The sequence below is a fragment of the Spermophilus citellus genome (assembly GCF_964194105.1).
Source record: "Spermophilus citellus genome assembly, chromosome: 4".
NCBI classification, from domain to species: Eukaryota; Metazoa; Chordata; class Mammalia; order Rodentia; family Sciuridae; genus Spermophilus; species Spermophilus citellus.
This window is the reverse complement of record NC_138185.1, coordinates 56,039,457-56,057,030: the sequence shown is the minus strand read 5'-3', so window position 1 is coordinate 56,057,030 and position 17,574 is coordinate 56,039,457. Positions and strand designations below refer to the sequence as shown.

The following is a 17,574-nucleotide window of genomic DNA, read 5'->3' as shown; positions in this document are numbered from 1 at the left end:
TGGGTAATGGCTCCCAAGCAAGCCACACAAGCCCACCTACCAACTGCCTAAGGAAGATTATGCTTCAGTATAGGTCCTGGGAGGCAGAGACCCTGTGTAACCCAGGAAGCAGAACAAAAGTCTGGCTCCTGCTCATCATCCTGGAGCAAGGATCTCTTGCAAGCATTTACTAATCCAGGCAACATATCTGGGACTGGCTTCCCAACCCCCCCCCCCAGGACCCCAGTCTCTGGGGACTTTCATCCCTCAAATTGAGGGTAGCCCTCAATTTACAAGGGCCACAGTATCTCAGTATTCCCCACTCTCAATTTAAATGATTATAATTAGTTAATGGACACCTAGATTTCTGCTTTTCAGATCTTGTGTCCCAAATTTTAGTTGGAAACATAAGCCCCACGCTTCTTCTCCCCATGCCCTTGACCTGCTCTTGCCCAGAAACCACATGACCCTCAACTATTTCCTATCCCTGAAGAAGGTAAAGAGTAAAGGACAAGACAGGACTGCACAGCTCACACAATATGTGAATGATTCATTTCTGTCATTTAACTCTTTGGACAGGACACACTGGCCTTCTTAAGAGGGCTCTTGGAATCCGAATAATCCATCTCCCAGAGGAGGATGCTTCAATCTCCTCCCCAGAGGCAGGAGTAGTATCAGGAGGAGGAAGGGAGAGAGATGTTTCTATTCCCTCACAGAGCATTGGTGCAACTTTTTATGTAAAACAAAACTCATATCATCTTAATTCTACAGTCAGAAACAGCAAGGGTAGCTAAGAGCAGAACGTCTCACTCCATACACAGCCAGGAAAGTACTATTTTTCTCTCTTTCTTAAGGAACTAAATAACTTCAAAGGTGTATCTCCTCTATCTTTAACGATATCGTCTAACTCCTAGTGTCTGTGACAGGCACTAAGTTCAAGGGACTTAAGGCAATCATTAAGGAAGAACTACTAATAGTCCTTTGACCCAGGGCACAATTGTTACCTTCCATTTTACACATGAGAACAGTGAGGCAATGAGGGAGAAAACCTTCCCAGGCTCTGCTGATCCCCAGGCTTCTAAGTGACTGGCTCTGAGCTCTTATTCTAAGCTCAAAGAGGAATGGGGCCAGGCAGAAGCCTACTTTCCAACTAGGGTAAACAGAGCCTATCTAATAACAAGTGAAAAAAAATGATTTAAAATTCGGAATGCCCTATAGTAGGAAGTAATACAAAAGTCCACTGACCAGATAATATCACCCTCCCACCAAGCCTCTTACATCACTGTGTTCTTCAATGTTACTTGTGAGTGAAACAAACAGTAACAGTTGCAGAACAGGCTGCTAGTAGCTGAGCATCAAGAATTACAATGTGCCCAATTCATTTTAAAACATAAATCAATACCAGTTAAAAAGCACCAGTAGGAAAGCCCAGACCAGGATGTAAAGTTGGCATCTCCTTTTAAACAAATCATTCCTCTCTGCTTGTACAAAGGCTGGAAATCATCCTCCCAGGTTGGCCAGCACCACAGGGTAACAAGGTCTGATTCCAGGTCCCAGTCATAAGGACCCCAAGGCCACTGCAATGATTCAGCCCAAGGCCATCACTGGGCCCATCTGCCCCAGCTCAGAAGGAAGCAAAGGTTTTTTTCTGGCCCAGATTTCCTTTGAAAGTTAGAAAGCAGTGCCCCTAGCATATGAACAGCAAAGAGCTCACCTCAAAAAATTTCACCACTCCCCCAACTTTTACTTTTTTGAGGAAGGGAGGCAAGTTTGGAGAATATATATTACTCCCACAGGTTTTAATCCTGGCCCTTGACCCTACTGGTACCCATGGTGCCACTAACAGAGGAAAGAACTCCTCCACTTCTCTGAAGTCCAGTTCTCTACAAAGGTGAATACTGCAGTCTCCAGAAAGCTTCGCTATCTGAATCAAGCCTCACTAGAGGTTTGCTCCCCCTGAATTCTCCCCATTCTGTACCCCAAAGGCACTAGGCACCTCCTCAAGGGCCTGTTCTGTGATGCTTCTTCCAGTCAATCCCAGGGCCATGGATTCTGTCTCTCCATCCACAGACCTGATCTCTTCTCAGTTAGGTCCCAGCCTCTGGTCCTTTTACCAGCTCCTCCATAAACTCATTCCCCCCCTCCCCGACAGGAACTTTGCCTTACAGGTCACCCCCTTCAACCCCAGAGCCAGGTCAAGGAGTCCAACGGTTACTGCTTCCCTTGTCTCAGATCTAGAGATAATAAATACATCCTCCCTGGCCCCATACTCATTACCCCCCTTTCTACACATCACTGGTTCACACTAGACTGTTTGTGATCCCCCAATACTGACTCCATCAAGGGGCTAGAGCACCATCCCTAGGATGCTCCCTGGGTCACCACAATATTCCAACAGTTTCAAAGCTCACCATTCTTGACCCTTCAGTCAAGTTCCTTCCCCTGACATATTTGGATCTGACACCCACTCTCCACTCTATTGGGGCAGGCTGCTACCCATGTCCCACACAGTCCTTCCCCCTCATGAGATGAGGTTTCCCGAGAGCTTAAGAGACAGATGCTTGAAGCACATTAAAGTCAGACATCATTCCTAAAGCTTCCTTAAGATATTTATTTAACAGCTTCACAAGCCCACCTTCCAAAGCCCACACACTTCAAATTCTTAAGTCAACATCCCATAATTTAGCACTAAACATATATTGCCTGTTGCTATTCACCACTATCCAAAATTCCTGGGACCAGAAATGTTTCTGCTTTCAGAGTTTCTCAGATTTGGGAACATTTACATACACTTTACAGGTCAGTCATCCCTTATCTGAAAATCCAAAATTCTCAGAAATTTCCATCACTGATAAGACACTGACTTGATGCTCACAAAGTTTCAGATTTGGGAGCATTTTGAATTTTGGATTCAGAATGCTCAAGATGCATTTGACTTTTCCCAACTAGACAGTAAGCTCCTTGGGGTGGGAGGGAAAAATAAATCAAGCATTCTTTCCAAGTGTTCACCAATGGAGCAGAGACCCTGGATGTCATCAAGTCCCCCTTCCACTACTCATTTCAGCCAGCTACTCAAGGTAAAGACTACTTTTCAGAGAGGGCAAGCCAGTTAGTGGTTCCAAAAGCTGTCCTAAGACTCAGACTTTCTTGGTTCAAACCCTCACCATGGATATGAAAAAGAAGACACATCCTAAGTAGTGGCAATGCTCTAGTGCTGGCAGGAGATAAGTGGACTAGAGACCCAGAGACAGCCCACAGGGCCACCATGGCAATGAGGGGAAGAGAACAATAAAAGTATCCATTTGTTGGATGCTTTCTGTGTGCTAGTCTGCTGAGCATTTTCAGACACATTATTACTAATTCCCATGGTATTATTCCAAATTACAGATGGACACCTAAGGTCTACAATTACCTTTCCAACATGCTCTCTGCATCTGAGAAAGAAAGACAGTAAACTGTTCAAGGAGACACAGCTTTTTGAGAGAGAGGCAAGGTAGCACTAGCTCTTCCAGGTGAGTTCACATCTGCCTAGTTCCAACATTCACAGAATAATTTTACAAGTCACTTTTTATAATCTGCATTTGAAATTAACATACCAGGTTCAAATGATTGTTTACATTTTCTACAAGAAATATCTTACCTTACCAGTCTCCTCAGGAGTATCAAGCCTTTAACAATAATTTCTTAAGTGTTAATTAAGTTTGAGAGTCCTCTATCTCAGACAAGAAAACTTTGTTCTGCCAAAGATGGGAACAGGGAGAAGGCTTCAACCCCTCCAACGGCTCCAAGACAAGACTGTCTAAAACCTTGACCTATGGCTATGCCACAGCAGTACCAGAGCAGAAGGAGAGGCGCAAGTAACAAGAGACCCTCAAGACATGCTAAAGTCCTTCTCAGGATTTAAGGCAAAAGTTTATTGGCCTCACTAAGAAAACAATGCCAGAAGCAGAAGCAAACTTCTATCCAGATTCCAACTAAACCTGCATTGTGTCTTGGGATTTAAAGTCTGGGAGAATGGCTGAAAGAGCCCACCTTGTCATTCAAGAGAGAGTGGGAAAGCAGTCAGCAGCTGCAGAGGGTGTGATATCCACCAGACCTCTCTCTCCACCCTGGCCCTCTGCATCAAACCAGTCCAGAGACAGACACATTGAAGTTCAGCCTAAAAGTGCCCACCTTCAATCAGGCACCAAGCTTCATGAGAGTTGAAAGCATACCACAAACAAGAATTGGTAGGACTGGGATTCTACCACATGTGAGGCACATGTGAGGCACTGGATTTGATCCTTAGCACCACATAAAAAAATAAAATAAAATAAAATAAACAAATAAAGTTATTATGTCCACCTAAAACTAAAAATATTTTTTTAAAAAAACAAGAATTGGTGATGAATTATTCATTCAATCTTATCCATAGGGAACTTATAGAACATGGTCTCCATCCACAGGGATGAGGTCACCTTTATACAAGTTAGAGTGGAAAATACTTTTTCCACATCTCATTTTTTTGTTGTTGTTTTTTCACCTCTAGTTGCAAAATCCCTATGGGAAAAAAAATATTTTAAAGATCATTTTATTGCTTCCAAGTTTCGTGTATTTGTAGCTGGTATGGTAAAATGTTTCAGTAAATATAACTACAATGACAAGATGAAAAGACATTTGCTATATATACAGTGTGTCAAAGTGAATTGAGAGGGGGATGGGTTCCTTTTAGAATTCCTCCATTGATTGAGCTTCTTTATGTGTCAAAAGCTAAGCCATGTCCAGGGATTCAATAATAACCAAGGCACCAGTCACCAGCTCTACAGAGGGAGAAAACAGTCTAAGAAGCCCTGTGAGAGGCCTGGTATATCATAAGAGCAAGAAGTCAGAGCGACCATCCTGCACACAAAATCAAAGTTGCCAAAAAGAGTGAAATTGTTAACTAGTTCTTAAAGTGAGTTTGTCTCTAAGGACAACCCAGTAGTATGGTCATTCCAAGCAGAGGGGCTTCCACCAGCCTAGGCAAACCCATTAATTCATATACACTTGTTAAGCACCTTAGCAAAATAAATATTATAGAACACACATTAATGGAGGACTTACTGTGTGCCAGGCCCAATGTCAAAACAGGACAATCAAATATCAAGTGTGTCCTTATTTCTGTCACTATTCAAAACCTGCTTTAAAAACAGCCACAGTAATTGTTCAGAATATCTTAAAGGAAGGCAAGCTGAAATTATCTCTCAAAAAGTCAAAGAAGTGATTTCTAAATTAAAAATAAGAAAAGGCAATCATGGGGAAACTGATCTAAAACCATTATGTTCTATATGTAGTCTCATTAAAGAAGTGAGAAAGCATAAATTCTGAAATTATCAATGAGAACAAATGCAGAAAAATATCTAACAAAGTACAGCCAACATAGGGCCTAACATCAGTAATGGGAGTATTTTCTATTTACTATTAGTATTTATGGGTGATAAATATCTTAACTACATAAAATAGCTCAAAGGGACACACATAAGAACAATAATTTAAATGTGACTACATATTTCAATAAAGCAATGGAAAGTAAACCTTGCTGTATTTTTCAAAATGAATCACTAGTGTTTTGGGGTCTTGAAGGATTTGTTTGTTTGTGACCTCCCCCCCACCCCAGAACTGAGGATCAAACCCAGGGTCTTATTGTGCGTGCTACCCAAGTGCTCTATACTCCCAGTCCTATGGCTTTGTTTTGTTTTCTTAAATCCCTAATCTCAAAAGAAATACTTCAGAACTTTTGGCTTACGAAAATCCTATAAAAATATTTTAAAATTTTAATTTTAAAGGACACACAGGTCTCAGGTCAAAGAACTGCCCAAGAGTTTACAGTATACTTGTTTACATGATTTCTGAAGATCCTAATTCTCTCACTGAGTTTCTTCCTAACATAGTTGAGCAACCTTAACCCAAAACTATACCCAAGTTATTTCTACAGAAGCCTACAGTATCCATATTTTCTTGCTATCAGTTCTCAGGAATCATGCCAGAAAGGAAAATCTAGGGAAGTTGTGGGGAATGGCTATCGTCATCCTCAGGATGCTATGGATTCAGTTATGGAAGAGGCTGAATTTCCCATACTGCCACTAGATGGCGCCTATGCATTGGTGAGGTGGGCAAAGTGTACACTGCACACCTCTCTAGCACTGGCAGAAATTGGCAAGAGAAATGATTAAGGGAAAATGTATAAAAACAGATCTCTGAAATATAAGTGATCTGTAGGGACTGGCCAGTGTTTACTGAGAAAAAGTAAAATGACACAACTGCTTAACAAGCAAAATTAATCTTAATAAGGAACTATTATGTGCCAAGCTCTATACCAATTGAGGCAGTAAAACATCAATTGTATCCTGTATTTTTGGCAATATCCAAAGAACATCTCTGTTCAAGGACAACACACCCATAAGCTGATGCGGCTGAAGTAATAGGGACTAATTAACAGTTGCCAGGCTCTGTTCTAAGCACTTGACATGGGTATTAATTCAGCTAATTTTTAAGAACAAATGTAAAATTATTACTCCTAGTAAAATTATCATTTCACAGATGAGGAGACTAAGGCACATGAAGACAAAATAATTCGCCATAGAATTTAGCTGTTGAGGAACTTAAGATTCAAACCAGCCACTTGGCTCCTCTGTCCTTGTAAAACATGGACAACCATATTACAAGACAAAACAAACCATTGTTAACCAGCATAGCAATGGTTATGAACTCAAAAGGAGTAAAGAAAAGCCAGATCCACAAAAGTTAGGGAAACCGTGAAAAGCTTCATGAAGGAAAATTAAATAGAAAGCAAAGGATGGCGTCTCAGACATCGGGGAGGAAAGGAATTCACTGATCCAAAATGCTACCTTCAGACAGTCACAGTCTTGTCCCTGTTTTACAGATCTACCTGAAACTTAAAACTTAATTTTTTAAAATTATATTTCCCTGCTCCAATTTTTCTGACTTTTTCTAAATACATTAGAAAATACTTTTATTTTGCCATTTAGTGAGAAAAAGAGAAACACTTACCATATATTTAAGTCTCCAAAAAATTAAATAACTTCTTTGGAACCAGAGAAAAAACTGGCATCTCATCTTGAACCAAGTGACCTTCCTATGCTCATGACTAGCACTTTCTGCTATTCAGTAGGGGTGAGGAGGGGGAGGAAGGGGAAGAGGAGGAGGAGGAGGAGGAGGAGGAGGAGAAGGAGAAGGAGGAGGAGGAGGAGGAGGAGGAGAAAAACACTCCAGGCCATGGAAACAGGAGGAACAAAAACCTTGCAGATAGGTATAGCTTGCCTCATGCACCACCACACTAAAGCCCAAGCATTGGGTTGGACAGGGAACTTACCCTATAGCAAAATCTCATTAATGAACTATTACAGTCCAATTTGAGGGAGTCTCAGACTTGATTCTTGGACCACAAGGAAGCTCCACAAAAGGCACATTCTGAGAAGCAAAACTCCATCAAGCCAAAGGGATGGCACAGGAGTCAGAGCTAGTTCAGAGACCAACTGAGCAAGTACTCTCTCTCTCTCTCTCTGAGAGTAGAGATGCAGGTCTGGACTGGACCAGGGTGGAGCCAGAAACAGGGGTAAATCTTGAGTGATTTCAAGTGACTCAGTGAGGTCGAAAGGAAACATTCAATTAACTGGTCTCTCCCGAAAAAGACTGGCTGCAGAACTGAAATTTAACTAGAAATTCCATCTCCGGCCAACCTTTCTTGTGAAAACCTTAGTTAGGTACATATTAGAAAGAAAACTGAGAATTCAGAACCCAACTAAGAAAGGCTACTCTGACAAAAGAATTTCCTGTGATTAAACTATACCACGTTGTCACCTAACATATGCCATGGACCCATTATCCATAGAAATCAGACTCCAGAACTATCTTCCTCTGCTGCTGGTCTCCCTCTGTATCCATCTGTTCTCTGTTTTCCTCCAAGTCATAAGACTTGGAAAATTCAGGTAGAGAGAATAAATACAAGATGATACAGATAAACAAGGATACAACTGATAAAGCTTTTTATGATCTAAAGACAATAAATAGCTAATGACTTAGAAAATTCTTTGCAGACTTATCCAGTCAAATGGGTCATGGGTCACTAAGATACATCAATTTATTGCTCCCTAATTATCATCAGATTTCTGTGCCTTAAAGTGCTATTAATTAAAATTCACCTGATTCAAATTGGTAATGTCTCATTTACTTACTCAAACACATTCCGAATGATAATTTTATACAAGCTACTGACTCTATTTTACAGAAGAGGACAAGCTGAAAGTAAATATTTAGGGCTGGGGATGTGGCTCAAGCGGTAGCGCGCTCGCCTGGCATGCGTGCGGCCTGGGTTCGATCCTCAGCACCACATACCAACAAAGATGTTGTGTCCGCCGAGAACTAAAAAATAAATATTAAAAAAAATTCTCTTTCTCTCTCCCCTCTCTCACTCTCTCTTTAAAAAAAAAAAAAACAAGAAAGTAAATATTTAAAATATCTCAGGAAAATCTTAAAGATCTACTCTATAAAATATTTATGCTTTAAGACTGTCAAAATATATTTATTCTCCAATGTAGAACAATTTAAAAAGTAGTATGCTTTTAAAACTGACAACACAGCCAATTTAAAGAAAACTAGTGACATGTTAAAAAGAAACTGACCAAATAAAGTATATAAAACCCCAACAACAATGTATTTATTTCAAACTGTCACAAATTAGATAGCTGGGTGGAGAGACCACACAATTCTGAACAAATGTCATTTTTATTATAAAATTCTTACTACACTAATGGCCTACAATAGTAAGGAAGCTAACAGAATAATAACTGAGATAAGAGAATAAAGATTAAAACTCTCCCCCAACACACACACAAATCAAGAACTTTCTGGAATAATAGATTATGTTCTAAAGTTTTTAAAACATGAATGCTTTCACTAAAAATGTCTTCTAGACTGTGACAACATGAGTAATGTAAAGTAGTTGTAGCTCTCTCTGCAATATATGATTCGGTGTATGCATTTTCCTTCTGTAGTTAGCCACTCTGCTATACCAAATAAGAAAGTGTGAGCTTCAAGACCATCAGCCAACAGCCACAGGACAGTGGGTGAGCTCCATGGACACATCCCCCAACAGCTTACACACTAGTCATCACAGCAGTAACTAAGTTAAGGGAACTCATAAAATAAATAACAGCACAATACACTGTAAAAAGTTATTGTAATTATAGGTATTTGTTCCTTATGATAAAAGAAGCTACCCTGTTGTGTGTCAGTAAAATCTGAGTAGCTATCTATAAGTTTAAAAATTCAGGACATGAAAAAGAAAAATTAAAGCCTTGCTTACTAGTTTTTTCTTTAGTCCTTTAAATAAACACAGCGGTAATTTATGTGTCTTGGTATATACCTTTACAATCTCATGGTAAAAGCAGGGCATGGTGGTGCACACCTGTAATCCCAGCAGCAAGGGAGTCTGAGGTAGGAGGATCGTGAGTTCAAAGCCAGCCTTATCAACTTAGTGAGGCTCTAAGCAACTCAGTGAAACCCTGTCTCTACATAAAATACAAAATAGGGCTAGGGATGTGGCTCAGTGATTGAGTGCCCCCGAGTTCAATCCCTGGTACAAACAACAACAACAAAAACTTCATGGTAAAATATATTATCAGACAAGAATTATAAACTTAAAAGAACTGAGTAAAATGAGTATTCAACTTGTATTTAAAGAAAAAAAGGGATAGAAGGATGATCTTATTTTTCAATTCAAGTAAAGAAATATCAATCTTCCTTAAGATTTCAAAATTAGTCAATTTAATAAGATGAAAGTGAAATTGGCTTAAGTAAAAAAACAAAAGGAGGGAAATCACCAAAAACAGTATCTGGGACTTTAAAACCTAAGTTGAAACTATTACAACTATTTAGTCTTCAAAAGTCCAAAAGTCTCAAAATCAAATATACTGTTAATATTTTCAGTCAAATAAAACCAAAACAACTTAACAAAAGAAACAAACTTCATCACGCGGAGGGAATGTGCATCTGTTGATTAAATAACCTAACATGTTTTTTAAAATCCTGTTTACTAACCATTTTATATATCAAACATATGTCCTTTCCTCAGAGCAAATGAGAGGGAGGGTGACAGGGGTTATGGGATGAAGGGCTATGTATATATTTCAAAGTTTTAATCTTTACAAATACTGGAAATTAGTTATGCTTCCCAAATATTGACAGGTCTCAATGTCCACAAACACTGGAACTGTTACCCCCACCCCCATGCCCATTAGTTTAAGCCAAATCACATCTTTACAAGGAACTGGAAAACTTCCTCTTGCTAATCTGATGCCAAATACCATTTTCCAAGAGGACTCAGAGTTCATCATTCATTATGCACTTTGTTGTCTTTAAAGTGTTCAAAATTTTCCTTCAGAACATCCCAGAGAAATCAAGAAACTGTAACTCTACCAAGTATGCAACTATTGTATATTTAGTACAATTGAAAAGACTTCATCTCTTGGGCTCAGACAGCACCTGTCATAAATTGGCTAAGAAAAGCAGTTCAAAGCAAGCTGTTCTTCAGGCACAAATACCTCTTCTATGAACTAGGGTTGAGTTTTAAATGAATTTTGAAAAAAAACAAAGTCACAACCCAGAGAAAAACATGTCTTGTATGCATTATGATTAAATTAAAAAAAAAAAAAAACTTTCAGGATTTAATTGCCATCTCAAACTTATTCTTAGTCCCTCACACTTAAAAAAAAACAGTTATTTAAAAAATTATATATAAAAAGGCCCGAATTATGAACATTTCCCAATGATTATCAGAAAGCTAACTATGCAATGTACAAATCCAAGAAAAATTCAAAATAAGTCCCATCTTTCTTACAACTCAAAACATGCCAGGCAGCATTCAGGTACACACCTGTGACTCCCAATATTCTGGCAAAAGGTAACAACACTGCACATTTTAAATCACAACAGTCATAACCAGTGTTATTAAAAAGGCAATGCTGTTGGTTAAGATGGGCAGATGCCTGTACATCATGGCCTACAGTGACATTTCAATATAAGAGAAAATATTAATAAGGCAAAGATAGCATAGCACTGGCTATACACAAGACCATCAGCATTGCTGTATATCAGGTCTTAAGCCTAGAGAAAAGTCTTTAAAGGGTCTTTAAAATGCTACTCACTGTCTATATGAAAATTGTATTCTGTCCTGAGTCTGAAAAAAAAAAAATCTGAATTTTCAAGTAACTTTCTTTCATATAAGTTTATATATAAAATACCCAAGAACAAAACACAGTTCTCTGTCTTTGTAGGCTCATGTACTGCCTAGCACAAAGTCAGCTTTCATATAGTAGGTGCCCACTAAGTGCTGCCTAGATTCAGTTACTTTTCACAGCACATTCTTACAAAGCAAATGAAAACACATTAAAAAGGAAACAACCATCCCTTGAGGGCAACACTGGGGTGGGGAGTGGAGGGCTAAGGCAACAAGTGAAAATGATATATTTGTTTTTCATTACTGCTCTGATCTTGCATCAATAGGAGGGGCAGGAAACATTTTTATTAGTAAACTAAGCCTTAGACAAAGACCAAAACCCAATGTAAACAACTATTCTTCTGGATCTTCTATTGAAAGGCCAAGGTAAATCTGGATAAAGAAATAACAATATTAAGGAATAACAGATTTTTAAGTCCTGACCATATTTTTAAATATTTTTTCTGTAATAAATTTTAATATTTTTAATAAAAATAACTAAATGCCTGAAATTACTGTAATCTACAAAGATTCCTCCTCCTGCTCAGATCCGAGAGCTATTTAAGATATAAAATTAGCAAAAAAAGAAAAAAAAAACACTGTATTAAAATGAACAGTCTTTATTTACTAACACTTGTGGTTAGCATGGCATATCAAAAAAGAGTGGAAATTCTTTATCATCTTAAAACAGCACATTATTTCTTTGTTGGAAAACATACACAATAAAATTGGAAATGCAAACAGCCATCCAGACTACGTTCCTAAACTATCTTGAAAAGACCAACATCATTTCAGATGTAGTCAAGGGTTTTCCTATCAAAAAATTCTAACTTTCACTAGCATATGTGTGTTTGTTAATTCCTCTACTCAAGCCTTAACTCAAGCTGTGTATGCCCAAGATTCATTTTTCCCTGCTTGTCTCTCTCTCCTTCCTATGGCAGTGAATCTCTGCTGCTACAGCTTCTATTATCAGTTTGTTGTATTGTTGTAATTCAAGAATCTGAAAAACTCATCAAAAAAAAAAAAAGGAGGCACCAAACTGAAAGACAAATTTATTCAATAATTTTAATCTAATTTTTATGTCTGAGGTAGCACAATACATCATTTTCAACCTTAGCATAATACTTTTAAAAACAAAGTTTACTGAGATACAATTCACATACCATAAGAGTCACTAATTTAAAATGTACATTTTAACAGTGATTTGTATAAAGAATTGTGCAACCATCACAACCAAGGAAGTTTAAAACATTTTTATTACCCCCAAAAAGAAACCCTATATCCATTAGCAGTCACTCCTCATGCTGTCTTCCCTCAGCCCCTGGCAACCACTATTTTCTATCTCTATGGATTTGCTTATTCTGGACATTTCATACAAATGGAATCACACAAGCTGTCATCTTCTATAACTGACTTCTTTCACTTTTTGTAATGTTTTTAAGGTTCATCTATTCAACTTTATTTCTTAATGTTGAAATTTTCCAATCCTTTTGACAAATCAAACATATGGCCTTTTACATTTGATCCCCACACTACCCCTCCACAAAATACTGTTTGCTTGCTATTTTCCTCTAGAGATGCTAAACTATAATTTGCTATTTGCTACTTTGGAAACTTCTTATTCTGGATTCTCCTTCTGGTAGATAATAAAACACTATTTTAAACACCAACAATTCACATTCCTATATTTCTCTGACAATAGAATATATGCCTGGGGCAAAAAGATGACTAAATCCTGTTTAAGAGATGGCCACTATAAATTAAAAAAAAAAAAAAAAAAAAAAAAGCCTGTTGATTTTAAAAAAGAGAACAGCCATGAGATTATTTGGCTGTCACTTGTAACTTCCAAACCTCCTTTATTTCAAAGATCTGATCAAGTAGAGTTACACAAAGCAAGCATGTCCATATGACTTCTACATCTTTTAAGTTAAAAATGCCACACTGCTGTCGCTATCAAAAGAGAAGTCACTAAACCCTAAATATGTCAACACAATACCTGCAAGTGAACCAACAACACCCCAATCTACTACTTCTCTCCGGGGAAAAAACTCACTTGCTTTCTTTTAAGTGGTCTAGCACCTTTCAGACTAAAAACTAAAGGAATGTTCATACATACAAGATTAAATCCTCAAAGCTACAGAGAGGAGGGAGGGGAAGGTACTGACTCAGGACTTCAGCAAAACATAATCAGAATTTGGGGTGCCTTCTGGCCATCTATCAGGATTTAAGGAATTACCATTTTAAAAGAATCCTTGGGAAGAGTCTGGGTGAGGTGGGATTAAAAACATACATAAACACACACTTTCCCCTCTTATGTTCTTAAGAACGCACCTTTTACAAAGAATCTTCAGAAGAATGCTCCAAATAACAAGACATCCTATTTTAAGATGGCCTGCATCCTGTCTGGGAGGAGAAAGGCCATCCACTGCTACTTTGAATTTCAGAATTCATATTAAATAATAAAACTACATATTTCAACAGTATGTCATAATAAAATGTATTAGCTCTCCCATGTCTTCTGAATTATATTTATTTAGCTTTTAAAGGCTAGAAACCTTCTTTTGTGCCCCCCCAAACACCATTAAACGCCTGAATAGAAGGCCCCCCGCCCACCCCAGTAGAAGGGAGTTGGAAGCCTTTCGCCCAATCCAGTATGATAAAAGTTCGGAAAAACAAAGACCAGAGGAGTCCAGATTTGTGGAAGTCCCATCCCCCAGCTGTCTAACTCTATGCAGTAAACATGGCTAATTCTGCAAAGATCTACTCTTCCTCCATCGTGGACTCATTTCTTACAAGACGTTTAAGGATTTGTTTATAAAAACACCCTTTCTGATTTTTCCCTGTGATGGAGCCACACAGCCCCCGCTGCCTGTTTCTCCCCCTCGTTCCTCAAGGCTCAGTCGTGATTTTTCAAACTTAGTAGGCACCACCTGCATACTTCGGCAACTATTACTCACCAACACGCCCTCACCCTTCCCAGCCCCAGTTCTGCAACTGCATTTAAACTTTCAGTCGTGTTCAAGTTACCCTACCATCTCAAATGTACCAAGAGTACGCCATACTTTATTTATTTATTTATTTTTGTAGAACAAAACCCCTTCCTTTTCCTGCCGCCACATACCATGGGGAGTTCTCATTCTCTATGTCCCGGCACTTGCCTACCTACCCCTACGGACACCACCAAAACAAAAGCTATCAGATTGCAAGAGATAGCGAGTATGCGGCAATATTGCTTATTAACTACGTACAAAGGAAGTGTGGGGCGGGGGGTTGGCAATGCAACAAAACTCTGGCCACAACAAAACCAAGGCCAGGGCTTTGCGCTCGCAAAACAAAACACCCTCCCCCCCCCCGCCGCCGAAGATCCTGGAGCTCCCTACACGACAGCGCACGACACCTCTTTTCATGGCCAGGCATCTAGATGTCCCCGTGTGGCCGTAGCTACACCCCGCGTTGCGAGCACGTGTGTATGAATGCCCGTCGGCTCCGACCACTCATCCACTAACGCACACGTGGACGCTACCCTGCCATCCCCCAGACCCTTAGGGAGGAAAAAAGGCGTCCACAAGCTAGGTAAAAAACTGAAACAGCCCCTGAACCCTCTGAACTAGGGATTCGGTCGCACGCCCCCGAAAAGCCTGGGTGATGAAGTTCCCGACCTCACACTTTCCTAGGGACGGACCAGGATGAGGGAACCCCCCCCCCATACACACACACACACACAAGCCGAATCCTCTAAAATGATGGCAAAGACCAGGAACCCAAGCCTGGAGGAGCAAAGCAAGTTGTGCTACTGGAGGCCTCGCCGGGATATTTGGAGACGTGTCCTGGGGCTGCGGGGACTCTCTGCCGGGTACTTTTCCCTCGAGGACAACTGGCACCCGGAGAACGAGCGGCTCCCCGATCCCCACCACCACGCACCCTATCTGCTCCAGCAGCGACGCACAGCACAACCAAGGGTACTGTCAGCACTGTCTGTGCGCCACGCTGGGGTCAGCGGTGTGTGCCGAGCGGCCCGCGCATCAGGGAGGGGAGAAGTGAGAGTGGAATGGGCCCGGGGGCCGCGGGTCCGCCCGGTGCCAACTTCGCTACCAGGTCCCAGGTCCTAGCCCGGCCACTAAGCCGCCAGGGACTGAACACTGCCCACCCACCAGGCCGCGGGACAAGGCTCTCAGGACCACGAAAGAGAAAGCCCCGAGCCCTTCCCGCGCGGGATGCGCTGAGCTCGGGCCCGCGGGGCTCCAAACCAAGAAGCTCGGGCCCCAAGTCCGCTCGGGCCTTCCGGCAGAGCCCCCTCCGCGCCCCGCCCCGCCGCTCCCGAGCCCGGGGGCCCGACAGCTGCGACGGTGGCAACTCGGGTTTCGCAAACAGGGCGCAGCCCCTCAGAGGAAAAGTTCCCGCAGTGGCCGCGGGCACATACTCACTTTCTCCACTCGTCGGCCAGAGCGAGAGCGCCGCGGAGAGGAACAGGAGCCCCCACAGCGAGGTCGGGGACCCTCCTCCGGAGCCAGACTTCATTCCTTTTATTTGGGACGAAATTCCCCTTTTCTCAAAAAAAAAAAAAAAAAAGGAAAAGAAAAAGAAAAGAAGAAAGTCTCCAACTCAGTCTTCGCCCCACCTCCAAAAAAAAAAAAAAAAAAAAAAGGTGAAGGAAACAATACTTCGAAGGCGGCGCCGGCCCGGGGGCCCAGCGGACAGCGCTGACGGGGCGGGCGGCGGCGCGGGGCGGCCCCTCAGCGCCGGCAGCAGCGGCCCAAGGCTCGGCTGAGTCGGGAACCCAAGGCGCGCCGGGGCGGGATGTCGGCGTCGTCGGCCTCCATTTTCAAACCCAGAGAGGCAAAAGACGGGTAAAACTGCTAAGAAAAGGGGCAAAGCCAAAATCCGTCTCGGCGAGGACAAACAAACCCGACCCCCAGACTGAGAGGGAGGCTGCCGGACGCCCCAGCCTCCGCGCTGGGAAAGCGCGACGCAGTTCACAAGACTGCCCCGAAGTCTAGGTCGCGGGCGAGGCCGGGGAGGGACAGAAATGCGGAGTAAAAATGAATGAGCGGCTCCCCCTCCTCCTCCGGGCTCCGCTCACTGCCGCCTCCTCCCTCAGCGCCGCCGCCGCCGCCGCCGCCACCGCGAGCTCCTTCCTAAATCCAGGACACACACAAAGCGGCGGGCCGGCCGCGCCGCGCTCAGCACTCCCGCCGCGCCGCCCAGGCTCCCCGCCGCCGCCCGCCCCGCGCCGGCCCCCGCCCGCCGCCGCAGACTCCGTGCGCTGGGGCTCCGGCTCGCTGAAGGTCAAAGCTGAGGCGCGCTGCGCGCCGTGGAGGTCCCCTCACGCGGGAGGGGCGTGGAGGGTGCGGGAGGGGGGTCCAGGGAGCCGGGCCGAGGGTCTGCGAGAGCCGGCCGCGGGCGCGCCGGGAACAGGCTCGCTGGCAGCGTCCCTCTCCCCTGCTCTCCTCTCTCGAGTTCGCCTGGTGCGTTCGCTCCTCCTTGGGTTTTTTCCTTTTTTTTTTTTTTTTTTTTTTTTTCCGCTCAGTGGAGTTAATGCTGGTAAACAAGAGCCTCAGCCTCGCCGCGCCGCTGCCGCCGCCGCTGCCACACACTGGGGGCTCGCGCGCGTGCTCCCGGGGCCGCGCACACGTGCCCGCGCGCACACTCGAGCGGCCACAGCCGCAGCCGAGGCGCGCCGAGGGCCGGGCCCAGGCCGGCACACTCCAAGAGCCGGAGTCCGGGATTTCAGGGACGTGCGGATCGGAGCCCGGGCGTGGGGCGCGAGGCTGTGAGACACCGCCCCCACAACCCCGCCCGCGCCGGCATAGGCGCGCACATACAGACACGCGCGCGCGCCCCCACACGCTCCCGCCCCCACCCGCACTGCGCCGGCCACCCCGCACGCGCCCTCCCCGCACGCACCCTCCCCTCCCGCAGGACTCCAAAAACAATGCCCCCGGCGCCGGTCCGGGTTCCGCGGCGGAGAAGGCAGGGGAGAGGAGGGGGCCGGGTGGGCGGGGAGTGAGGAGCCCGGAGAGGTTCATTGAAAACAACAACAGCGAGGCTGGGAAGCGCGTTTCCCCGGTTCTTGAAAAGCTTCATTGTTTCTTGTAGCTGTTGCTAAATAAATAAATAAGTGCTTGCATGCGGCATTTTTTCGCAGCGTGTTGGAAAGCCCGAATGTGGCAGGAAGGGCACACCTGGGAGAAAGGGGACCCCCAGGCTACTATGGCTGGCACTTTTCACGCAAGGCTCGATGCCTGCAGCATCGCAACCGGGGTGTCCGGAGTTCCAGGGTCTCTCGAGGAGCTGTAGGGGAAGGGCCGGGTCCTCGTGGCTGGGCTCTGGGGCGCTAGGGG

General features: G+C 43.3%; 1 protein-coding gene across 2 annotated transcripts in view; it reads right to left on the bottom strand.

Annotated features, from left to right (window-relative positions):
• The window catches only part of IGF1R (insulin like growth factor 1 receptor), a 303,322-nt gene extending 287,532 nt beyond the window's left edge, over positions 1 to 15,790 (bottom strand). For both annotated transcript variants that reach the window (XM_081291213.1, XM_081291214.1), the window contains exon 1: positions 15,658 to 15,790. In XM_081291213.1, the coding sequence (XP_081147339.1) occupies positions 15,658 to 15,751 (94 nt within the window). In that variant the 5' untranslated portion in view covers positions 15,752 to 15,790. The remainder of the gene's footprint in view (positions 1 to 15,657) is intronic.
• Positions 15,791 to 17,574: the final 1,784 nt, after the last annotated feature.